The sequence below is a fragment of the Hydractinia symbiolongicarpus genome, chromosome 3, assembly GCF_029227915.1.
Source record: "Hydractinia symbiolongicarpus strain clone_291-10 chromosome 3, HSymV2.1, whole genome shotgun sequence".
In the NCBI taxonomy this organism is placed as follows: domain Eukaryota; kingdom Metazoa; phylum Cnidaria; class Hydrozoa; order Anthoathecata; family Hydractiniidae; genus Hydractinia; species Hydractinia symbiolongicarpus.
Window position 1 is genome coordinate 27,947,023 of NC_079877.1, and position 26,416 is coordinate 27,973,438.

The window sequence follows — 26,416 nt, forward strand, 5'->3', positions numbered from 1 at the left end:
CTATTTTATTTGAACATTATTTCAGCTATTAGAAATAAGGACGCTGAGACCAAGAGAGTCTTTTGGTTTTACGAATACAAAAATCCCCCATTGTCTCCAACATAATAACTTCTAACTGTAACAAATCAAGTGGTCTACAGTTTTGTCACAGGGTGATTTACTTCATTACAACAAGCAAAGTTTTGTCAGCTGATTTTACACTTTTAATATGAATCTGACAAGTATTTTATTTTACAGGTATGCGAGTATTTTATTTGTATGATGTTATTATTTTTAATAAAATTTAACTATGGCAAAGAAAACAATTATAAATGATGGTATATTTACATCATGACCAATCCTGTTTAGAAAAAGAAAATATTATTTTGTTTTAGTTGAGAGATAAAATGGCCTCTGCACCAGATGATGAAGAAAACGAGCTTAATTTCTCTGATATAGACTCAGATGACGACAATGAAAATGAGAAGAATCGACCACTTATTGCACATAAGGATATGTCTAGTTTTGTAAATGTACCAAGTGGTGGAAAGGAAATTAATAAACATCAAGTTGACCCTGGTGAAGATTATGAACCAATCAGTCCTCCCATTCGACAAGAGAAAACAGATGCTGACCAAAAACAAGTTGCCAAAGATGGCGAGGAGCAGGACAATTTTGATCCAATTAGTCCTGTGTCTGAGCCAGGTGATCAGTTTGAAGCTATAAGTCCACCAGCTAGTCCTAAAGACAGTGATAAACTGAAATTTGAAAATATTAGTGACGATGAGGAAGGACAAAAAAAAGAAGAAACTCTTCCTGAAGGAAAGTTTAGTCCAGTGCAAGAAAGTGATAATGAATTAAACTTTGATGATGAAAATTCAAATGATAGTGGATATCAAATTGTTAAACCAGCAGACCCGAAAACAGACGGCAGTAACATTGAAGGAGACACTAATTCTGAACTTCCGAAGGAAGATGGAGATGAAGATGACATTGAAGCACCAATGCCATCACCATTCAGTGACATTGGAGATGTCGATGATATTCCCGGTACTGATGGTGCCATTATAAATGATATTTTAAAGGACTCAAATGAGCAGCAGTTTGAAGTTCCAGCAGTTGATGAAAATGAAGATAACAAGAATTCAGAGATTACAAAGGAAACTGCTGCAAGTTTGGAAAAGGTTGATGATGAACCTGATCATAGTGTAGAACATGATTCTGAAAAGATGGAAGGTTTGTTTATATGAAATTCATTTTTACATTTTATTGTCAGAGTTTTGGCAATTTTTGGCTGAAATCAGTCAACACCTAAAAGGCATGTGCAAAAAAATTAGATGTGTGATGAATCATTTGTTATAGCACATAGTAATTTAACTACACATAGCTATTGGAGCGCATGCACTGAAGTATTACAACAGGCCTATCCCATACTAAAACATCAGATTTGTAAAACTGATATAACCCACTCCCTCAAAATTGCATGAAATAAAAACTGTAAAAAAAGGGGAAAAAAGCCTAGAAAAAGTTAAAAGAAGGAAAATCAATTGTGTTTGTCTAGTCACACATCCTTTTTGAAATCTTCTTGCAATTCCTTGTAAAACTGGTTTTGAAACAATCTTCGGTAAATATTTGCAATGATGTATGAGGTCTATTTGGTTGATATATCCAGGAAGACCTTTCCACTATTCTTGTTAAAAAAAAGTTTTTAATACAATATTGAAATATATAAGAAAAACTTCTGCTATTTATGCATCAAACTCAACATAACATTTCACTTTTAGGTGACCAGTCTCAAGAACAGTCAAACATTAAACAGGATGAAACACCAGAATCAGCCCCAAAAACGGATAAACCAACTGAAGGGTTAGTAGACATTGGAAATGCAATTTACTTTAATTTGTACCCATATTTTTTTTAACTTTTAAAAAATTTTAAAGAGCACAAGTATTTTCCTTTTCCGAATCAAGTACTATTTAAACATGCAGAAACTTATCTCTGCTCAAACAAAACAAGCAATTCTAACGTGTAATCCAGAGTTGTCAGAATGTTCCAATTGAAAATATTTAAAATCTTTTATAAAACAACAATAGCATGTGTTGTTGTTGAAAAAGCAAAGGACCCCACAAACAGGGGATTTTTTTTAATAAGGCCAAACACTAACTTTATCCTTCTCGTTTAGTGGTGAAGATGATGAGGACGCAGGTGATCTTATTGCTGATATTTTTGGTGACAGTGACGAGGAAGAAGAATTTGAGGTAAGGCTATTTTTTTTTATTTGATATTAATTTTAATACTATTTTGTACTATATTATATCGACCCATATGTCAGGGCATTGACTAGTTGCATTATGTTGGTTTCCTTTGATGATCAAAATTAAACATTTAGGAAAGTTTTTTTTTTTGTACATTATGCAATATTTGGCTAGCTGTGTAGCTGGTCAAGTGGTTAGTAAATAACTGTAACTTGATTTTTGACCAACCCTGATTTTGTTTGCCAACACATCACCTAACAAAGAAATGCATACCTATATATTGTGTGTTGTTATATTTCAATGTAGGGTTTTTCTGATGAAGAAGCTGCACCAGAACAAAGCAAAGGTATAACTTGATGTATAACTTTTGCTATCACCTGATATATATTTCACTTGTTCTCATCAGTTTTCTTGCTTGTTTTTTCTTCATTCTTGTAGAATCTGAAGCTAGTGAAAAAGCAAAAGCGACCTCTAAAGAGCAAGATAGCAGTGATGATGAAGAAATACCAGTCAGAGAGTAAAATCACTTTAAGTTTGTAGCGAAGTTGAAGTTTACAGGTGCAATATATAATGTTATCAATGAAACATTTGTTTTTTAGTTTTGTGTCAGATTTTGATCTCATGCTGCAAAAGAGAAAAGAAGTAAGTCAATTTTTTGGTATGATTGTTATGTGCACTGACAAATCAATTTGAGTCAACATATTTTACATTAGGCGTTGAATTTTACGAAATAATATTAACCAATGTTTTTCATACATCCCTATCCCTAATTATGTTTTCTAATTGTATTATCTAATGCTATTCACAGTGGCCCAAATTAAGGCTTGTCCTAACAATATCTCTTTTTTTCCCCAATAAGATATTCATAAAGGATCTAAAGGTTTTAGGTGTATTTCTCATACATGTGTTTTTTTAAAAGTATTACTTTTGTGTGCAGCACAGTCAGTCCATTCTTCACTATTACCAAATAAAAAACTAAATCTTTTCGCAGCTTTTACAGGAAATATTTTAATGCTTTTTAGATGAACAGAATGAAGAGGAGAGCAAAGAAGGTATTTTTATTAGTATTATTCAAAAAGATTTTAGCACTTAAACAAACAAAACTCCATTATTTTAGCCAGCACTTTAGACAGCCTCCTTTAAAACAAAAGTAGTTACCTTTTTTGCTAATTTCAAAAATTTTTCAAGATTTTAAAATCCAGAATACTTTTTTTTCGTGTTCAAATAATTATTTGGAATATGTAGTTTTTATATATTCAGGTTTCTGAAGTCTCCTATCACATCCCTTATCAACAGAAATCCCTAAGTAGAATCTGATTGAGGATTTCTAGGTAATATGCTTGTCCTATTTTTGTTAGGATTTTGACATCATAAACGATAATGATGACATCATAGCTGCAATGATAAAACAAATGAACGAAGCTGCTCAAGTAAGTCATTTTTTAAATCCACAAAAATTCCTGGCCAAAAATGTTTTAGGCATTCCTTAAAGTTTACAAATACCATCACGTGGTCAGTACTGGTGGGTTGCAAAAAAATTGCTTTAGCTGTATATATCCTGCGTTATTAAAAAACTCACATTAGGCCCCATGTACACTTAGAAATTAAGAAAGAGGATTTGTGCTAACATTTTTTGAACTAACAAAATAATTTAAGATTCTAGGTTGTAAAACATTGTAAGTTTTAATCAGGACAATCAAGTTTTTTTTGAACATATACCTGACAGTACTTTGATGAGAAATATACTTGTATTTTTCTCCTTAAATATAATACTACCCTTTCATTCCAGATTAGTGTGCAAGTGACATTTTTTGGGGGTTCAAGATAATTCTGTTTTCTCTTCCATTATGTTATGTCTTAAGCAAGTTTAGGATTTATAGATTGATAATATATGTTGTGCAGTCTAGAACGATTATAAATTAAATTGTAACTAAGAAATCTCAGAACAGCCAGGAGGAAACTAAGATGCCACTTTTTATCTTGTCTACAATATTGGGCAAAATATTTGTGAATAGAGGGTCAAATTTGAAAATATGCAATTAAATCACTCTCGATATAACACACATGTATTTTTAACTTGTTATCTTGGTTATTTGGTTACATCCTAATTAATATTTATTCTTGCTGCTGTCATCATATTAGAATGCACAACTACTGCGTTTTTTCTTGGACTACTACTGAAGTTGCGTTATAGGGATTTAGTCATTGAATACTATATATCCAGAAGTCTAATATTTTTTAGCCCGAGATTGGTTTAAGGCCTAAGATAGGCAATTGTAATACTTTAGTGCTGCTTTCCCCCTCCAATATTCGTTTTGACCTTCCCCCTGTCGTTGTCTACATTCTCTAGTCCCTTTACCTTCTTTCTACAAGCAGACATGTATTATAGCTTATTTGCAATCCTCTTAATGACCTAAGGATTTTAAAGAGGAGTTAGTCTTTGCATCATTGGTAATATTGTGCAAAAAGTCAATTAGTGAACATTATAACCTACTTGCAAAAATTATACCCTACACTATCATACAGAATCATACTAACATCTGCAATGCAAATAACTCCCTTTCCCTATTCTCCTTCACTTGGGATTAACATACTTTCCGTATGCCTGTTTTAAAAAACATTTTTTCCCTTGACAAACCAATTATCTACAATTTAGTTGTTTGTTTTCACATAAGCTAAATTGTTTTCACAATGAGTTTAAATAAAATTTCCTTTTCTGTTTTTTTAGGAAGACAGAATTTTAAATCAAGATGGAAAGGCAGCTACAAAGAAGCTGAAAATGTTAGATAGCGTAATTAGACATCTAAGAAAGTAAGACTCACTTATTCCACTTTTTGTTTTATTTGTATGTTTAAGTCTATATTGAATTTTAAAGTATAGTTTTTTCCGAAGTCAGCATAGATGCGTGGCCTTGTTGTTATAGAGTTTGCTTCGTAATCACAAGGTCTGTAGTTCGGTAACAGCGCAGGCATGTTTAGGTTTTCAGGACAGCTATGGGTAAAGCCATGCTATGTGAGGGAAGTTGGTAGGCAATGGTGGTGTATACCTACTGTTTACGTTCAGAACACAGGACCCACATTAATAACAGTGTTTCCAACACTGAAGTGGCTATATCCTGTATAAATATTCAAATAATACTAATATAATTATTATTGTTAAATACTTTGATGCTTAACAATGTTGCATTAGTGGTAGAACCTGGTGCATACTGAGCATATAACTGTGTGTATCCTATTGCTATGATAAATGTTTAGTTAAAATGAACTTTAAAAGTAGGGATGATATCCGATGTTAGCTTCATTGAAAAAACCAACAAAAACAAAATATCAAGCATGTTTGAAATTGGCATTTAAAGTATTGAAGAGACCAACGGTAAACAAAAAGAATGTGCTGATATTTTTATTTTTGTTTATGCTGAATATTGTTTTGAGAGAGCTATATTATTATTGAAATTGCAGCAATAAAATAAATTACCATTCATTGAAAAGGAAATAAATATTAAAAAAATGGCGTGAATTTATCGCTATAAAATAAAAGTTCAAAGAGTACATGAAAACCATGTGCCATTCTTTCTCTAAAAAAATTCTTAAAAACTTAAGAAACAGAAATAAGAGTTAAAAATAAATATTTGTTTGGTCTTACAGCTTGTCATTTTCATTTACCATCTTGTGCAAAAGCATTTGACTAGCGAAAATCTCTTCACTTTGGCGCAAGTTACCATAGAAGGATAGGTAAACTTAGATACAATGCATGCTTAATAGGACATTATTACTGTAACGCCTAGTGGGGACCAAATTTAATGTATTTGATTCACTGGAACATTTATTAATATAGTGTTAAAATAGAAAAGGATTCTTGTTACTATTGCATAAAACATTTTCATTTTTTTAAAAATCTTGCGCTCATTTATCAAATCAGCAGCGCCAATATTTAGCAAGAAAGTGAGAGCTAACACATTAAGAAGTCAAAACTAAACAAAAAGCACCTAAGCAAAACTTTGCTAACATAAATATCGTGTTTTGTTAGCATTTTAGTATCGGGAAAAGGCTTACTGCTAATGAAAGTACACCACCACCCTCTTAGTAGGTTGAGGGTATAACAGTCTGCTATTCTTCACCTAGCGAAGGACTTGTCGAAACAGTACAAAAGATTGTTTGCAGTTGCCAAGAATTACAAATATAGATTTTGCATACAAAAATTCAAAAAAAGGAAAATAATCCTAATGAAAGAAAGAATACTGATAAAGCTAGCAGCTTTCAAAAAAATTAAAGTCAGCTTTGTTTATGCTAAAATTTAGCTGTGTGTGAATTCAATATGGAAGCTGCTTTAGAAGTTGTCTAATCTGTTGGAGATACTCCAAAATTATGTTTCGCTGGCATTAGAAATAAAAATAGTTAAAATTCGTGCCAGTCTATAATTTTTTGTTGAAAGTGTATTGCTCAATACTTTCTGCATCGAGCATTTAATTTTATCAATTAATAACCTTTTTAAATGTTATTCGAAAGACAATCTCTTCAGTGTGTAACTAGTAAAAAAAATTCAAATTTTCAAATATTAATTACACATATTATTGCTGTGAACTCTTAATTTACTCAATAATCTCTGACCATATTTCCATTTTTTTGTATATTATATGAAAGTCCTGCTGCAATTTAAAAACATGAGAAACCAAAAGGTCAACGAGCATCTTATTTTCCCATATCATTTAATTCTTTATTAGCCTACAATTGCTTCTCATTTCTTATAGACACAACACATTTATGTAATTTTTACTGTCTACTGCATAACCCTTTAATAAGCCAATGTCATTTATTTCCCTTCCTAACATCCTTCCCTATCATTACCAAGGCTATAGTTTTTTTGAAATGCCTAACATTGTTAACCTGCTGACTGAATTTGTAAACCATTGAGGTTGTAAAGGTTAAATAATGTCTGTAACATGGACCTACTTTTTGCACAATTTCTTATTTTTTTTCTTCTAAACTTTTTTGAAATCAGTAAATCAAGTCCCAGTGTAGCACTGCACGCCATAAGAAAGAGTATTGTTTACAAAAGAATGTAAAATAATAGTTGTAGGTTTTCTTTCACACGTGAGGGTGCAAAAATGATGGCGTTGAATTGTCTTCGTTATGTTGTAGACAAACCTTATGTGGATTACCAAAATGACAATCTGGATTACATGGGGGAATTGTATGGGTAACAGAAGGTCTTAAGAACCTGGAGAATTTTTTATCCATTAGAATTTCGAAGATAATGATATTTGAATTTGTTTCAGTTGAAAGCTTTTTATCTTAAAAGATGTTAACACAAGCTTGTGACATTTATCTTAAGATAATCTAAAAAATCCGGGAATTGTTTTCATTAATCTGAATGCAATCAAATAATTCTTTTCTTTGCATTATGTACAGATTTGCAGATTCTGTACGTTACACCATGGATGTATGGAGCTTTTATGAAGAAATGGAGTTGACAGCAATCAACTGATAAGAAAGATAAAAAGTAACTAATTAGTTGGGTTCAATTGACGTCATCAGTCATTAACCTGTCAATAATTTAATGCTAGCCAATGAATTGCTTTTTTGTGCATCTTTTATCTTATATACTTTTTACCCTTAAAATGTAAAGTTTTTGTCTAGATTTGCAATAACTTATGTAGATCTCTACAATGGTTATAATTAATTTTATTTAAATAATTTTTGGGCTTGGTTTGGCCTCAGTTTGGTCTTGGTTAGTTTTTTGTTTGGTCTCTGTTCGGTCTTGGTTGGTCTCGGTTCGGTCCTGGCTTGCTTCTTTATCCGTCTGCAAATATTTTTACAAGAAAATTCGGTTAGGAGACTTCTGAATAACTTTGGCACAGCACAAAAAAGTATATATTTCCTTTCCACAATGAGATTTCATGTTATGATTAAACAGATTTAATGGTCATTGAACAGTTCTTTAATATTCACCATTAACAAAACAATGCTCGTTAGCTGATGTAAGAGCGTAGGTGGACTAATTAACATTGTGGAGTAAAAATTAAGCCCCATTAAAGAATAATACCTCCTATTAAAGAACATTACTTTTTTTTCAAAGAGATATCAAAGTCCTTGCCAAAAATCTGATGAGAACCCCCTATTTTTCACTTTTGATTGTACTTCTTCCAAAAGCTGTGTGTAAAAATAAGGAATTTTTTAGAGGAAAATGATGTATTAGCTGTCGGATTACGAGACTCTTTATTTCTGTTAGGTGTCTAGAAATGATGAAAAATTTTTGAAAGATGCGTTAAGGTTAAAAGATCAGAAAATTCTTTAAGCTTTGAAAGTCAGCGATATTGTTTTTAAGTTTGAAAATATATAGTAGTTGGGTATTAGAGTCAGGGATATTGAAGTTAGCCTATAGCTTTTTTGTAATTATTTTTTCAACACTAATTAGTCACCTTTTTAAACTTTTTTTAAGGGTCGGGGGAAAGGTGGAATGACTTTCACAATGAGGGATATATCAGAAGGTTTCTCTGACCATTTTACTAATTTTTATTAAATTGTATTATTTTTGCAAACAATGTGTGATCCTTTAATGAAAATACTTTACTTTTAAAAAGAAATTTGTGGTTATTTTGTATTCTTTAGTTGTTAAATTTCGTTCAGTGTATTTTTGTACTTTAACACAACACACCTTGTGTCTCATTCATTCTAAACTTGGCATCAAACACCAAGATTACATGAGGAGTTTACTATCATGTGTGGTTATGAAAATATCATTGAAGACTAATAGTTTAGATGTTAAGATTCCTTATAATGATTAAGGCTTCTGTAATTATGTGTTATACAATGAGTCCTTTTCCCTAGATCTGCCACCCTCAAAAAGAATTATTTTTATTTATTTATTTATTTATTTTTTATTGTATTTGCTCGATGGGAAAATGTTTTAAGTTTATTTAAGGATAATTAACTAAATTATGGTATTAAGGCCTCTTTTTTCTTGGCACGCAAGGTTTGGTACGTGTCCGCTTCATATTTCGAGGAGTTGTTTCAAACTATGACTTATCCTCACACGATACTACTTTGATAACGCTTCCACTTCACAAATTTACAACTCTTTAGAAAAAAACAATAACAATGAGAACGAAGAAAGATAAAAAATAGAAAAAGATAATTATTTAGGAAACATATTGTCTGTTTATAATTTCCTTGATTAGCTCATGCTGTCCTGTTTTCTCTCTAAATGTTGTGCAACTAATCAGTGTTTTGCATTCTTATGTAACCAATATCACGAAATGTCAATAACAATAGTTTCTTTTTGGCATGATTTTCAAGCAGTTTTTTTATATAACTTATTGAATTTATTTTTTTTGATGTGGTAATAAATTATTTATATTAGTGGCATCGTCCTAAGTTTTGGCAATAGGAAAATATAACAATAGGATAGGAAGAACTTATCTGTTTCGTATGCGTGAGATAAAACGTTTTCTCCAGAGGAAGAAACTTGTTTATTTCGGAAGATAAAAACATGCGCCTTGCCAGCAAAAAAAATTTCGGAAAGTTAAACAAATATATTTTTCTTCCTTCCTTAAACCTTTTTAATCATGAAAAGTATGTTTTACCAAGATCTTTAAAGAGTCGTAAATACCATATTTCGAAAACTTGCTATAATTGTACTGTGGCCTAACACACTAAAATAAGTTCTACAAATTTTACTAAGTTTTATTTCAGCGAAAATTTTTTTCTTTAAGGTGCGTTTCTACTTTCATATCTGGAATGTATTTTTTTTTTCGTGCATTTCCTCATGTTACGGTCACCATGTTTTTCTTGGCTGTGGTGATCCACCCACTCGCGCAAATGAGATGATCAATCATCATGAGGACAGCATCCTACTCACTTGTTTACTTGTTTGTGGTTAATACCTCATCAGTTGAGTAAGCAACCGTCAACCCGCTTGACACCCACTTAATGTTATTACACTCAAAGAATGGGTTGTTAATGGGTTGTCATCACACACACACACAACATTCTGTGTAGGTCGTTGATTGTTTATAACGATTAATCGTGATTTGTTGTGATTCGTCAAGAATGTGACACTCTCGTTTAGACGTGACATATCGGTTTGTTTAATGACGTCACACCTATCAAGTCCACCAGGGTACAATATCAGGGGGAATGACGAAATACTAGAAATAATCGAGGAAAATTATACAATAAATATTTTTATGCCACGGTCTTCTACTTCGACTTAGGTTATGTAAAAAAATTTTTTTTTTAAATTAGCTAGATTAGGAATATATATAACTTTTACCAAGGGTTAAAAGTACGGAAATATTAACGTTATCAGAGGTTACAAATGGGAAAAAGGGGAAATTGGTTAGTAAAGTAGTATGAGAGTTTTATCAACCGCACCCCTCTTCTCTACTACTGCCCAATAAATATATACAAAGTTCCACCTCTACTTTTGAACACCAACTGTTATTATTTTTTTAGCGCAGATTAATCTCTCAAGTTTCTATTCGTTGTGTGTTTTTTTTTTGTTAGGTCTGATCTGCAACACACTTTTATTGATTGTGGAATACTACCTGCTTTGAAGGTATGATTTCATGAACGTTATTTTTTTTGTATACTATCTATATTTCCATAAAAAATTCTGTAAAATAAAACTTGACGAGAGAATATTTTGCAATATCGCACTAAGAATGTTAGTTTGGAGTAACTCGTTTGGATATTTTCATATATCGATTTGTCTTTTTTACGGGCCCCAGCCCCTTTTATTTAAAAAGGAAAACCTAACATAATTCTAAATTCCCGTATATATTGCGTCAACCGTAAAGCCTACAATTAAAGTTGCACTTGACTGCTTGCTTTTATTAAATAGTGCAGTGTTCTCAAAATACTCAAGTGACGTCATCAAGTGTGTTATTTTTTTAGGAGTGGTTGACGCCGCTACCTGATCACGCCCTGCCACACATCAACATACGAAAAACATTTTTAAAATTACTTATCGAGGTAAGACTTTTTCGTTACGCCGTGTTGATGTAATATTCGTGACTTATTTTGTTGCCGTGTGTTCCAAGTAATGTTGAAATCGTAAAAATAAGATGTTATGTTAAAAAGGACACCGTTTTTTTATATAAAAAATCTTTTATATGGATTACTTTAGGCTTAGGAACGCTAAAATCAGGAATATTTTTAAAATCACGCGATCATCTTTTTTGGTTCAGTTCAGTTTGATATTAGATCCTAAAGACCGAATGTATAATTCGTGTAATCAAGTATTTTGTAGAACAAGATTGGTTGAATTTATTTTTTTTGTCTAAATTTCAATAAAATTTAGCAGAAAGCAAGAGGATAAGTTAACATTTAAAAGGACTTGATCGATCAGAAATGAAAGAGCTTCAACTTGTTGCATTTGTTAGGTACCTAGATGCTAATTCCTCAATCACGTCTTTGTTTTGTTTGTGCAATGTTGGCGTATAATTATGTGGGTTGAGCCTATCACCTCGTCAAAGGTTGTCTGCCACTAATTAATGTTGACTGATTTGTTTGTGTGAATAGGTGATTACTCAATTTTGTGTGTGACATTTTCAACCCCCTGCGTCACTCCGCATGTTGCGTTGTGATATTTTACGTCACGCTATGTGGAGACGTGACAACGTTAGTCAACTACACGCACTCTTGTCTCAAATTATCTTTTTGATCTTATCTTTCGTATTTACTCCCGTCGTAATGGACGTTTTTGTACGCTCACCTCGATAAGCGTTGTTTTCAAGCAATCGCGATGAAACTGTTAAAACCAATACCTAATTCTGGTCACTCTTTATGCCGGACAACGCAGTGAGAAATAACGCCATTTACGAAGAGGCGTACAAAAGATTAATAAAGGGGGCCTGTACTATTGGCGCCTGTTTTTTTTAGCTTCCACCTCTCGATAAGGGTGCATTGAAAGTAAGTGGTATCGGAAGAGCCGTCATGTTGTTGTTTAAACATCCGAAAGAAACAGTGGAAAACAAAAGGTTGGCGGGAAAAATTATAAGTATGTAGCTATTTTTGTAATTCTAAGTTTGAAAAATGACATTTTCGCTCATCCAGAAAGTACAGACTTGCTCGTTGTTTGTTGCACAGAAAAGATTTGATGTGCTTTTACATCCACATGTGTAAACGAGACCGTAACTATGGCAACTTATTGTCTTTAACACCTGATATTTTTCCTATTGATAATAGGAGCACTTTCAAGCTGTTGTCTCGATAGTCTCACCATCCTATTTTTTTCTTACATATTTTTACCACATACTCTCAAGTATACACATAAGTACTTTGTTTCTCTGTTTTTTTTTAGGTAGTTGGGCCAGACCAATATTTAACGTCAGCTCAAATTTTCAAGATATGTCACGCGAAGAACGAGAACATCGAGACAAATCAAATTTACCGGAAATAAAAAGAAGGCGATTAAGGTAAAATGATTTTTTATGCTTGGTCATGGCTCAAGGAAAGCATGTTAATTTATGAATTGATTAACAATTGATCAAGTAATGGATTTTCCTATTTTCCCGTTAAAGATTGTATTTTTAGTCGAAATGCAACAGAAATTGGCGCATTTTTTAAAGCATACTATGGAAACTCTGTAGACGAACCCTTCTGTATTTTTGCAGTTTAGGTGGCGAGTGAAAACAGTTAGTCAAACTTCTTATCTTGTTTTAGTTCGGGTGCTGAATCAAATCGTCATACATTGAACGATGACAGCGATAACAAGTAAGCAAGTTTTGCGGTTATCAGTCTCGTTATATTTTTTCCTTCCTTCCGTTTTAAATGTAATTGAAAACTATTTGCAGACAATCTGTTGTCTAGATCGATACGCTATTGTCACGCTCGCACGAGTTATCATCAGTATTATTTTTACTATCTGATTCATTCACTGCAATTTTTTGTCTGTTAAAAAAATGCGCAGCATCAGTTTGTTTAGTTAAAAAGGAAGTTGGAGGTAGAAACTGGTTTTGCGTAACAATTTGGTGTACATGACAATCCGTTATGCTTCAAATTGTTAATTCCACTTCCTAAGGCAGATGTCAAGATATCCCCTGGGTTTTCGTACGGACCTTGGAAGTGTTTAAAACTTGATATCAGGGTTGGTGATCTGAAAAAAACTTCGAACACCATAAAATATAAATATTTCCAAATTATTTTTCTTGGGTTATAAAACCTTGTCTGGATATGTTATTTTTTAAATTTACCTTTTTACATCTAGGTACTTTTCTTTTCTTTTTTTTGGTGTACTTCGGATTCTGTAAAATGTCAAAAAAACATAAAAACCGTTAAAAATTGTGAAAAAAAGCCTTTGTAGATCTTGATGGTGTTAAAAGGAGCAGGAATGTGGGTTTTGATAAGGTGCACCTGAAAAGAAGAAGCGATGAAAAATTCAACGAATTAAGATTACTTCCACGTTGTTTTGTGCAGAAGTCAACTGCGCATATCGGTAAATTTCGAGGTGAAACATGCGGAAACGAGATATTTTTAGATCTGCAACTGAAAAAATACCAATTAAATTAGAGGTAGTTAATTTATAAAAACTGGAAATGAGAAAAAGTTCGGGTCAGGGAGAAGTCACGAAAGTCGGGGAAAGTTCATCAGTCTGTCTGTATCCAACGTTTTCCCAGATCTTATTCAGGAAAAGTCAAAGAGTGTCTGGGAAGTTTAGAAAAGTGGCTTTTCACCCTAAAGAAATATCCATAGAAAGTTCAATTTTAATTTGAAACATTGCCAAATTTTTTCCGGAACAACATCTCATGTAAAACTCTTATACCTGTGGTTTTGATTCTTTTTTATAGTAAAAATAAAATCGCTTTTTGATTTTTTCTTTTAGAAATCTCACTTTTGTGTATTAATTTTTCCCGTGTTGCGTATATCGAGGAGAGAAAAACAAAATTGCAGGCTGTGCTCTAGGCTATTTTTATAGATGAGTGTTTCAACAATGTTGTAGCTTCATTTTGAGTTGGTAGATAAATCGTCACGTATGCTTGATGCTTGTGGAATACACCTATGACTTTTTGATACAACAGTTGCAGCGGTAGATAGCAAGATGATCGGTTTCGGGTTTTTTCAATATCTCTCTGTTTAATTAAAGGAATTAAGGTCACAGATAACCTCTTTAAAAAAATGAACGACTTTAAAATGCGGTTTAAAAAATGCACCCTTGACGTCACAATAATTTATTAAATGCAACTCGTCGGTACTTAAGAAAGCAAAACTTTGTGTGTGTATTTTAAGGCTTGTGTACATTTCATTTACTGAAAAGAAATATATAATAGTCCACTTACTACATCTATGGAGACATCATAATGGTAGTTTTATGAAAAGAGTTTGACGTCATTTGAAGATTATATATAGTAATTAGAAGACTTTATGGGCCGATCTTAACATTATTAATCTCTCGCAAGGAGTTTTTGTCTAGGCCAATAATAAGCAACATGTCCTTAATTGTTGGTGGTGATGATTTTTGAAGTGACTGTTAAAATTACACACTATTTGTCATATTTCTTGTTCTTCCTGGGATGGACAATTTTTGTTCCTGTAGTCATTGGTTACTGTATTAATTTTTTTCCAGGGTTTTCTTATTAGGACATTCTAATATCCCTTTCTGTTCTTCCATATATTGAGGAGTTTTCATTACAGTTTAAACACGCATATTTTTTTTATTTCGTGTCAGAAGAAAACATGAAAGTCCTATCACGTGATAAACCGTGCGTATAAACAATAAAAGTCTTTTCCTCGCATGATGTTTTTTAGGAAGGAAGACTACATGAAAATGTGGTTTTAGGAGGCGATTTCAAGCTGATCGTCGTTTGAAAGAGTAAAACCTCCTTTTCGAAACAGCTTAACCTTGTGTGCCCGAAGCTCGAGATCATCCCCACTGCAGCAAAAAAAAGCTGCGTCAGCTTATTTGTGGAGGAAATGTAAATGCCCATCGAAATATTTACTCGTGATAACGAGGCGGAGATCTTGTTTCCGATCCCATCCTTCGTAACTAGCATCTATTTCACCGTTTCTAGCACATCGTATTTTCCCATGCTTGCTTATAATAGCATTGCATACGTTTTATTTAAGGCTATACGCCCAAACAGCATGCGACTATTGTTCTCTTTGTGCCCGCAATAGAATTCCATTCAAATGCACACATTCCTGTGTTTATAATACATGTTTGTCACCTCTGATTGAGCAATACATTTTTTATTTTTCGTGGTCGAAATGTCAAAATGTTCTTTGTTTTATATTTAGACCAAAGAAGCCTGGAGATAAAGGCTGGATAGGTCGAGCACGTGTGCCCATGCCGTCGCATCGAGATTATGTTAATCGCCCACGATACGAGATGCAAGAATTTGGAAGCAGGGTACGAAGCCTCCACATATTGTCAATTTTCTTTTGTGTGTCGTACGACAACAGTAGCATGTTTGCAAGTGCTCGTTCAGAAAATTCAAATCAGGTTGACTCCACCCATTTTAAGCTCCTAAATACCCTAAAACTTGCCAAAATAGTATTTCCTTCTAAAACTTTTTTTCATAGTTTTTAGTTTTTATTACCTACATGTGTAAGTTTTTACTCCTGAAGTTTGATCCTAAAATTCCCCGTACTCTTTTAAAATTGTGAATGTTTAGGGGTGTTTTGGGTTGCTTAAGATTGTTGACAAATTAACTCGCAAGTCTGATATTAAGTATTTTACTCCAACGACTTTTGTTTGTTGGTTGGGTTCATAGACAGTTATTTGGGTAGTATGAGCGTAACCAGAACTATTTTAGAGTTCACTCGAGAAAATAGGGGGTTGGAATTACAACAAAAACCCGCAACATTTTATATAATACTATGATATATTTTGGTTAAAACACGTTGACTTTTCTTGAGCTTTTTGAGGGGAGCTTTGAAATTGGTGTGGCCGAAGCCTTTCCAATAGCCGCACCCTTGTCACATCCCCTTTTGATACGTTGTTTGCATGTCTGGCTGTGTAGGAGCAATAACACAACTTATATTTGTCGCGTGATTTTTATTTTAGGAAACGAAGAAAGAATTAAACAGATACGAGAAACACATGCGAAAACTAAAAGACAAAAAAACATTTAGTGGAAGCAGAAAGGCTGTTGGCGTCAGTTTGAATGGATCGAAACTTTCGCTGTGAAAAAAATAGACGTTGATAAAGTATAAAGAATACTCAGCCTCTTTGCTTCTTAGAGTGTGAGAGAAAAAAGTAATTCTCTTTTTCATAAATCATTTGCAAGCTTGAAACATGGCGACACAAGATTTGCAAAGGAATTCCGGGGAAACATAACAAAGAGTAGTGTTAATACATTCTTCAACATGACATCGGAACATTCATCATTCATTCATGAATTCTTTAGAATTTGAACTCTCTTAGGAAAGTGTGGAAAAGAGTTTTGTATTCATAACTTGAGATTTTTGTGGAAGTATAAATTATCACGTAGAAGAAGAAGTTTTTACTTTTAAACTGTTTTTCTCCATCTTATACACTCTAAAAGGGCTAGTCAAACCAAATATCAATATGATTTTAGATCTTAGTTGCAAGTATTATCTGCGAAGGAGAGCAAGTGTATATTTAAATGATAATTTCAGGAAATCTTTTTGAAAGTGTTAATGCCTCTCCTAATTTCATCTAAGTCCGATCTCCTTCCTGTTGTTTATTAGTCTAGACATAACGGCCCCTAATCTCTTGTATTTTACCACGGGCGTGTTGACAGGGTGCAAATAAAGCAGTGAATTGTCTATCTCATGTTTCGTGCCAACATATTTGCTCTCTATTATTTTTTTCTAAAAGTATGACGTAATAGCAAAACAAATGAATCCTTAAAATATAATTTTTTTTCTTCGTTGTTTAATTTTATAATACGGTGTTATTTATTTTGCCTGTTTTTTTTTTTGAGTTGAATGATTTGTTTCTTGTGTTGATGTCAGCATGGTGTCATTTTACACAAGTACGTGCAAATTCAATGTGTGTTCCCTTCATGAATCGTTAATGTATAGACACACATGATTGTGAAAGTTTTCACAGTGATTGTTGTTATCGCGAAGTGATTACGTTACTCACAAGGGATCCCAATTCACCCCTTGAAAAATCAAATCAGATTTTTTCGTATTATCCAGTTTGAACGGAACATTAGGTTTGTTTATATATAAAACTGATAAGAAGAAGGTTAAGTTAAAAATAACACGTTGTAGAATGACTAAAAAAGCTTATTCAGAGGAGTTATCCCCCATTTTAATAATCATGTCGCGTGACCTGCAAGAAGTTAATCAAAAATTTAAAAGCTTTGAATTATGCCAGAAGAGATCTTTAATGTCTTATATGGTCGGTAAATCTTACACTGCGAAAGGACGTAAATGATTAACAATAAAAGTAGGCTATTGTTCTCATCATGGGTCAATATTACTACCTGAAATCGGTATAAGAAACAAGACCTGGGTATCTGAAGAAAGCCTAGTTTCGTTGGTCGTCTACCTGCCCACACGACAACCTTTCTCACATACGATACCCTGGCAGCCATAAAAAAAACATGGTTTTCATAAGTATAGTCTAACCGTTTTTAATTAAATTTTGGAGTTGGTTTGTAATGATTTGGCGTGAGTTTTTATATAGAAAACCAGTAACTAGGGAAAAAAGGAAAACGAAATCTATGGGTATTTCAGTTTTATAAGAACTCAAACTGGGAATGGCTTAAAAATGAGAACAGAATAAGAACGATGACAGGGCTTGAATTTTGCTGACACCTTTTCTCCCCTGAAATATGGCAACAAATGTGGTGAAATACATCTTTTAAAGCAGATATTTTCGCAAACCAATTATGGCGATTTTGCCATACTTGTAGTTAGATTTTGTATTGGAAGCAAAAATGCTCAAAATGTAGCTAAGAACAAAATAAGCACATTCCAGGGTGAACAGATGAAAATAAGAACACCACAGGCCAAATTTCTTGTTTCTTATAAAGTAAATGTTCATGCATGTTCTAGAGGTTCAACTTAACAACTACGTCACGATATCTGTATCGAAATTATAAAAGTTTCCTGCAAAATCTTTTTAAAAAAGAATTAAAAATCAAGGAAAAAAACTTGGAAAAAAAGTTGCTTAATCTGTAAAAGTCATATATAGTAAGGTTTCTGGAATTTGGACATTTTTTAATACTTTTAAAAATCTTTAAAAAGATCTTTGGGCATCACAACATAATTTTTTCTTCAATTCATTTGTATATTATAACCTTGAGCTGCGCTTCTAACAGGCTTCGTGTTGATCGAGTTAATTAGACAATCTATAAAAATGGAGTTGTCAAGACACGAGAATAAACTTTAAAAGCAAAAGAAAAAATAACGGTTTAAAGTCAAAGTAAATTGAATTAAGACCTTCAGATAAGAAAAACGTCTGGATTTTGTTTCCATGGTTTCATTGGTTTTTGATGCATTATTTTACCCCCTTAATCAGGACAAGGTTTGCGGCTGGACGAGCTGAATCGCCGTCACACTTTTTGATTGTCGTTATTGTTGACATTGCTGTCGTCGTTGTTTTTGCTGTCGGTATTGTTGCTTCTGTTTTGACGTTGTTGACGTTACCGTTATTGTTGTTGTTATTGTTGTTGTTATTGTTGTTGCGCTGAACGTAAATGAGACTTAAGAACACAAAACGTAAACAAATCAAAAATGCAAAAAAATCCAGAAATGTGTTTACGTAATAACAAGTCTCGTTTTTCTGATACATACTCAACCCATGTTTCGACTTCCAGAAGACATCATCGCCTAACTGTTGCATGACAAATGCCAATGTTACGAGGATGTTACTATATTTAGGATACGTTTTGTAAGGGGAATTGTTTCTTAGTGGTATTCATCACTCATAAAATGTTTTAACCCACTCCCCGTATCAGTTCTATTAGACAAAATCTCCACTCTTTTTTTCTTATAAAAACGTATCAAAGGGATGCCTAATATTAACTGGGAAGCGTAATTTTAGGAAATTCGTATTTTGTATGAACTGCGTTGGAAAAGTTAAAAACAAAATAAAAACAAAAGTAACCATCTCTAGTACTCGATTATATTATTCGTTTATATATTCGTATATATAATATTCGTAATACGTTGTTGCAATTTTATGCCCATGCATAGCGAAGAAAGTAAGGAACACCCTGCAATAGTGCTAAAGGACCTTTGATCAGTTCAGTAGCGTTGTCCTTCTTTTCGTACAATTTTTTGGACACACGCTCCGAAAGTAAAATTGTTACAAAAAACAAAAGATTAGTTGTTATGATAGAGGCAGATTCTAATTTTTCCGTTTGAAAATTTTACATGTCCGTTAATTATCCACGAATAAGGAAAACACTTGAATGATACTGCCAAGATATTCTGCACCTCACCCCTATTGAATCATAACATCTACGATGGAGTGTTGTTGTTGTTCATTCATTTGAGAGGAAGAAAAAAGATACTAATGAGGGACTATGCACGATTAGATTAATAAAGACTGCTGAAGGCTTTTTCGCTGTATCGTGTATATATGAATTGCAATTATGCTTGTAAATAACAATTTAAGAATTCCTTTTCTAGTTTTAATAACATTACACTAACTCGCCTAAAATTAGTGCGGCTGGTATAGCACAGAGATATGGGTTGTGGAAAATTTAAAAACGTGGCAGTAAAAATCAATGTAAAATTTTTTTTTATTTCGTCATTTCTGTGGTCTTTGTCAAATTTACAACTTTCTCTTTGTTGTGTTGTTATTGACACTGTTTTGTCATGACTGACATTAAGTTAAACCCTATAATGACTAAAGAACAGAGCCATAACAATAAACAGATCAATGGCGCTGTCAGAATCGTTTGTGAAGCGTTTGACATGATTGTCTTTTTTTGTTTTATGTAATGTTATAATAGATCTATTATTGCAATACTGTAATCTGATTGGTTTAAATTACGCCGTTTGAACTTGATTGGTCAGCAAGTCATGACTGTTTTGTATTACGCCTCTATAAATTGTTTTTAAAATAGCAATGTATTGTTTTCGTATTGAATAGGAACAGCGGAGTTGTTTGAAAAATTAATTAAATATTTTGTTCGAAGCACGAAGAAAATAGTTTACTCAATACCACTGAAGACTAAGTTACAAAAACAGAAATACAGACACGTAGCATATAAAGATTAACCTGAAAGGTATATATAAATATTTTTTATTAAGATTTCTAAAACTACTTGGAATTATGTAACATATCATATAACCGTTTCATTCATTAAAAAACAAGTGTATTGTTTTAAAAAAAAGCATTTTTAGTCCGGAAATATCTGGACACAGTGACAAATGAGTTTCCTGTTATTACGGTTAATTCTTTCCGCACATTTATAACAGATAAATACAACTTGTACATGAAGAAACGATTAGTATCACAGCAGCATTTCATGAGATCAGAGTGCTTGAACATTCTTTTAGAATACATATAAACTTCATTATAGGTGGTTCGTGATTTTAAATCAAACACAAAAGATGTTTCCTGCTTCTGACTTAAACTCTAACGTAGTTCCAGATCCGACAGCATATGCTCAGGTAAATATACAAACCTCTCTTTTGTTTAAAACAGATCAACATGCTCTGTGCTGGTGGTTTGTAGTTCTTTGCCCCATGAGTTTTTTAGGCAATAAGAAACCTGCAATGTATAATTGTAACACCGAAAAGTTCAGAAAGTTGTAGGTAGTTAACATTTGATGTATAAAGTTTCTTTCCATACAAATTTGAGCAAAGCTATGAGCGAATTCATCTTTTCATAGTTGGTTATATATAAATACATCTTATGTTTAATACCACAATAAGTAACTTCTTTTTTAAAATGTTTTTTTGCGTCAGGAGAGAAAGAGTTAAGATAAAACAGCTATCACACCTTCTTAATAGCTCAATTATTTTGCTGAATAATATTTTTGAAATTTGAATAACAACCGAAGATAGGAAAAACATTAAGTTTTAAACATAGACTGCTTTTACTAAATATTAAGCAATCCGATAAAATGTATTGAATAGAAGGGATTCACACATTTTAGTATGCATTGATCTGTGAAATAATTGCAAAGAAAACTTGGTGCCACATGATTTGTGTAGCTAATTGAAAATTCAATAATCGGGCTTAATATTTTGATCTTGTTATCTCTCATCAACAAATATGTTATTTTTCTCTCTTTTTTTTTTTTTCTATCCAAGCTATTAAATCATTAGACATCTTTAGAGTTTCAATTTCGTCTAGCCGTCTTATTTTTCTTCGTATAATTTCATTGTTTATACAAATAATTTTGTTTTTTCTTTGAAAACTTGTTGAATATAATAATTTCATTCATTGATATAAATAAACCTTATTTTTCTTTCAATTCATTTGTAAAAATATTTCTTTTTGAAGCCACTCCAGTGATTCCCCTCCCATTTCACCAAAAGTGACATTTCTTTTTGTTTTCGTTTGTTTTCATTTGATGATGGTAAAAAAATGTGACACAACTCCTCAGAAAGCACTTAATTTTTTTTTTACGCAACCAATGAATGATATACTCAGCTATTTTTACTAAATTTTGCGAAGTTTTATTTTTAAATTTTTTGCTTACTTTTCATCCAACTTTTGATGACGTCATTCTTAATTTTTTCAAAAAGGCAACGTCGAATTATAATCTAACCTCTGCGCACGCGCTTATGCTCAATGAACTCTAGCGAAATTCAATTGATCAACTTCATAGAAACTTTCAAACAGAAACTTGTCTCAAAAAGAAACTGTCTCAAATTCACTAACATATCCAGCGATGTTTTTACAAAAACCTTGTTCACACGTACATTATCAGTTTTAACTTTTAGGAAGCACTTTCTATGGGCTCTATGGATGACCAATCATTATTCGATTCATACGACAATCAAAAAGTGCCATCAGGAAAGCCAGGAAAGGTATCAGATGATCCCTGGTCGAAAAAACGTTCCATTGATTCGGATTTCGATGATTTCCATATCCCACCAAAACGACCAAATTTATTGGAGGATGTTAAACCAGAGATTCAAGAAACTGCTGACGATAAACGCGTCATTGTCCCTGCCGGTACATTTTTTTTTACTTTTATAAAAATTTTCCAGCTTTTGTAACATTATTTTGTTTATTTTTTGAATTCCCAACTTCTCTCTCCTGAGGGCGACAATTTAAATATTTTTCTACATTTTAGATCCAATGTGTTGGACAAATGAACATGTCCGACAATGGGTTCAGTGGGCTATCAAAGAATTCAGTTTGAAAGATGTCAACATTGACGCGTTTACCATGACTGGACAAGAGTTGTGTAAATTCACTCGAGAAGAATTTTTGAGACTTGCTCCAGCATATAACGGTGACATCTTGATGGCGCATCTGTGCGTGTTGAGAAAAGGTATAAACAATGTTGTTTTTACTTCCACAGCTAAAAATACCTTTGATCTATTAAAAACTACTTCGTGACTAAAAAGTTTAAAAAAAAATTGTTTTTTCTCGTGATGCATTATGGGTACTCGATCGTAATCTTTATAAAGAAAGTTCTTTTATCTTTGGTAATTGTTTGTAGAGGTGCTGACGTCAGCGGTTTCTTTTACTTAATACATTTTATTTATTTGTAGCACCTCTACCGAACTTGACTACAGAAGACATTGACAAAGCCTTAGCGCCACCGCTGAGTCATCAAACGTCAGCAAAAGTACCTGGTAAGTAGCTCCCAGTCTCTAAATAAATCTGTCAATTTGCCTTTGATTTAGTCAAACGCTACCAGGATTTGGATAAGATATATGTAAATTTCATTTTTTTGTTATCAGGATCCTCTTATCCACGAACCACAGAAGGCCGAACAACGGAGGGTGACAAGAGACCATGCTCTCCATCTGTGGGTGGTTATTCAAGAAGCGTTCCAGTGGCACGAGCTGACGGCAGTGAATACTTAGCCAGTTGCGCATTCCAAGCTTCGTCATCTACAACGTCATCATCGACGTCAAGCACATATCAATGTCGTGATTCTGTCGTACCCAGCAAACCATTCGAAAGTAGTTCCGCTGCTCACAGTGGTAAGTGCTTTGTGATGCAACTTTTTCTTACAATATCGAAATGCATTTTCATATTATGAATGTTGAATTTCGTTGAACTTTGAGGGTTTTTACTTTCCTTATAGAATACGCACCATCGTGTCCCTCACCTAAGCCAGCGAGTTTGCCGCCGACTACAACGTCACACGGTGGCAGTGGCCAAATACAATTATGGCAGTTTTTACTCGAATTACTCGCCGATCCTGCTAACGCAAGTTTTATTGCATGGGAAGGCAACAATGGAGAGTTTAAACTAACCGATCCTGATGAGGTTGCACGACGTTGGGGTGAACGTAAAAACAAACCCAACATGAATTACGACAAGTTAAGTCGTGCTCTTCGTTATTATTACGACAAAAACATCATGACGAAAATCCACGGTAAACGATACGCTTATAAATTTGATTTCCAAGGACTTGCTCAACTAAACCAACCTATTACATCTGACGCTCAATTACACGCTGCCCAGGCTGCTGCTGCTGCTTATCGAGGGGAATACCCATTCTACAGCCCGTACGGACCATCACCAGGCTCACCCTACGGCTATCCATCTTCAACCTACCCACAATGCTATTCTTCCGTTCAATCTCCAAATCAATACGGATCTTACCCAAGTTGGGGCAGACCATCGTACCCTCCAAGCATGTACCGACAGTCATCGGTACCGTATTTTTAATTTAATAAATCAATAATATAAAAAACAAAAAACGATGTTGTTGTTACAGTTTTCTTTGTTGGTTTTTTCCGACGCTATAACTTTTCTCATTTTAACTGAGGTATTTTTTTACGACACGACGCAATAGATATCGACACGATATGACGGATAAATTTTATATATATTTTGGCAATTTTTTTATTTGTATTATTTTTATAATGCATGTGTTTTTCAGAAGATATTTTATAACAGAACAGTTTAAAATACAAACAAACGTTTTTGGCCCCTTTGCATTAATGAAAATAGACATCCGTTAAAAAGGAGACTTGGTCCCTTCACAAGGGGCTTTTGGTCATTATTATAAAGAACCAGCAAAGAAATATAAAAGCTTTTGTTCGCATTTTATTTTTTAGGAGAGAAAATAATTGTAGGAAAAAAGGAGAAGTTATTGTTTTTGTTGTTTTTGTCAATTTTTCTTTGTAGGTCAAAGTTTAGCCCTGTATCAAAATAACGGTACTATTTTTAGTTTTCGGAGAAAAAACTATTTGTTAAAGCCGAAGAAAGCACGATGTTTATAATATGCACGCTTTTTCATAATAAGAACATCCTTTATAAAAATATGAGGCTAGGATTTACTCAAAAATGAAGAATATGTTAAGAATAATTCTTAGACTAATTTTCCAAAAATACTTTTATTTTGTTTTTACAACAGCGTATCTGCACAAACCACCAAAATCAAACGTGTGGTCTTCTTCAATTATTTTGTCAATGTCTGTGTCTAGATCTTCTCACAAGTTTCCAATTCATTCCAGACACAATGTATAAAAATAATGAATAATTTCAGCTTGAAAATTGATACGAAATGAAGAATATTATAGCTTTCTCTAAATTTTGATCATACTTAAAAAACAGCGTGTCATAAAAGTTCCAATATTTATTTTGTTAGAACCTTTTAATGGGATTTTGGAAGAATGTGTTGGTATTTTTTAAATCCTTTTTCGAATTTGATTTGACATGTTAACGTATTAGTTCTGTAGTCAGTGTAAAAACAATGAACTAAATTGTACAGTTTATAGTTTTCGGAATTTTGCCTTAACAATTAAAAAAGTATGGCTTACTGTGTAATATTAAAGAGTTTCACAGTTTAAAAAACCGCAAAATATTTTTTTCACGGTTGAAGAACCATGATAAAATTTAGTGTAAAATTTCCAAAACGCGTTTTCGAACTCAGATTACGATAAAATTAAAAAAGCATCACAAACATCACAAAACATCTGATAAAACAACTCAGTTTCAACCAAGTTTTCAAGCTTGCGGAAAGAATAAAGACATTTGGGGTTCTTTTTCATCTGTTCTTTGTTTTGCATGTAACAAAAATAATCGCTTTTTTCCTTCAGTTTTGCATCATAGGGGAGAGTGTGAGCTTCGAGCTCAACTCGCCTTTAAAACAACTTCTACTTCCTTTAAAAAAATGAGCATATCTCATCTAAAATATAGGCGTTTTTTATGAATAATATTTTTATGAATAGACAAAAATATCAAGATAAGAACATTGACGAAGTTATATTGTAACTTGTATTCTTTATATCCATGCCAACTTGTAAGAAAGTTGATGCTTTGAAATTATGGAAGTGCTGAGAAATTCTAAATACTTATAGACCCATCAAATTTTCTAATTAGAATATGTATTTTAAAAAAAACATTCAAGAAATGCTAGTTTTTTACTTACTTTTAGCGTTTGTTAAAATTAGCAGATAATTTTTGTGAAAATTTTAACGACACATTGTAAATCTTTGACAAGTAATAACGTGTCAGCATGATTACAGTCTCCGCCACAAAATAATTAATTTCTCGTTAGCGTAATTATTTTGTTTTGAGACAAGAAGGGACCCTTCTAATTTGCTCTAATGCATAAAGTCAAAAAGTTAAAGACGCTATTTAGTGTTAAGCTTGTACTGTAAAAAAGTTAGATCAGGGCGGGGCAATGAAATTGGTTTAGAAAGTGAGGGGCCAATATGGTGGCAGTTAAGGTTGGGGATAGTACCATGTTTGTGACGACATTAAAATTTTAAAATTTAGGGCATACGGATTGAATTAAACGCTGTTAAGCTTTTTAACTTTGCTAGGATTAAACGAGTGGTGTTTTAAACATTTAGTAATCAAGATTTAAAATAACGCTTTTAAAAATTATTTTCTTCATCGAAACATTTCCGTTAAGTAATAATCAAGCAAAAATGCGAGCTGGAACTACTACACGCAATTTTGTTGTTGTTTGGTTGCCACGATATGGAAGACCATTTAGAAACAAATGTAAGCTCAAACGGACTGGTACAAAATGGCGTAAATGCAAGAGCCTCGGAAAAAAGTGTTCGGCGTGAGTGGCCGCATTTTTTCTCGTTAAGTAGAGAAACAATCTCGCTAACTCGTCTGTGGTCACCAAGACCCCACCAGAAGTCCAGGAAACGATT

General features: G+C 33.0%; 2 protein-coding genes across 2 annotated transcripts; both read left to right on the forward strand.

Annotated features, from left to right (window-relative positions):
• Positions 1-337: 337 nt before the first annotated feature.
• On the forward strand, positions 338-16,688 carry LOC130636617 (protein IWS1 homolog). The gene is made up of 16 exons (XM_057446400.1): positions 338-1,215; positions 1,764-1,845; positions 2,162-2,237; positions 2,541-2,580; positions 2,673-2,751; positions 2,834-2,876; positions 3,257-3,286; positions 3,593-3,664; positions 4,963-5,045; positions 10,739-10,790; positions 11,129-11,206; positions 12,116-12,233; positions 12,537-12,651; positions 12,899-12,949; positions 15,470-15,581; positions 16,239-16,688. The coding sequence occupies exons 1-16, from the start codon at positions 387-389 to the stop codon at positions 16,359-16,361; spliced, it is 1,983 nt and encodes a 660-aa protein (XP_057302383.1). The 5' UTR covers positions 338-386; the 3' UTR covers positions 16,362-16,688.
• A 3,543-nt stretch (positions 16,689-20,231) lies between these two features.
• LOC130636621 (transcriptional regulator ERG-like) lies at positions 20,232-24,222 on the forward strand. Its single transcript, XM_057446403.1, has 7 exons — positions 20,232-20,388; positions 20,686-20,776; positions 22,058-22,292; positions 22,414-22,614; positions 22,838-22,921; positions 23,030-23,275; positions 23,380-24,222. Exons 2-7 carry the CDS (start codon positions 20,717-20,719, stop codon positions 23,967-23,969), a joined length of 1,416 nt encoding a protein of 471 aa, XP_057302386.1. The 5' UTR covers positions 20,232-20,388; positions 20,686-20,716; the 3' UTR covers positions 23,970-24,222.
• The last annotated feature ends 2,194 nt before the right edge of the window (positions 24,223-26,416 follow it).

What these genes read in the sequence shown, in the direction of transcription:
- LOC130636617 (XM_057446400.1), top strand. Translation starts at nt 387, where the DNA reads ATGGCCTCTGCACCAGATGATGAAGAAAACGAGCTTAATTTCTCTGAT. An exon ending in ATAAAAAGAAGGCGATTAAG is followed by an intron (nt 12,652 to 12,898) that starts GTAAAATGATTT and finishes ATCTTGTTTTAG; the next exon opens with TTCGGGTGCTGAATCAAATC. An exon ending in TGCAAGAATTTGGAAGCAGG is followed by an intron (nt 15,582 to 16,238) that starts GTACGAAGCCTC and finishes TTTTTATTTTAG; the next exon opens with GAAACGAAGAAAGAATTAAA.
- LOC130636621 (XM_057446403.1), top strand. Translation starts at nt 20,717, where the DNA reads ATGTTTCCTGCTTCTGACTTAAACTCTAACGTAGTTCCAGATCCGACA. An exon ending in ACGCGTCATTGTCCCTGCCG is followed by an intron (nt 22,293 to 22,413) that starts GTACATTTTTTT and finishes TCTACATTTTAG; the next exon opens with ATCCAATGTGTTGGACAAAT. An exon ending in TCTGTGCGTGTTGAGAAAAG is followed by an intron (nt 22,615 to 22,837) that starts GTATAAACAATG and finishes ATTTATTTGTAG; the next exon opens with CACCTCTACCGAACTTGACT.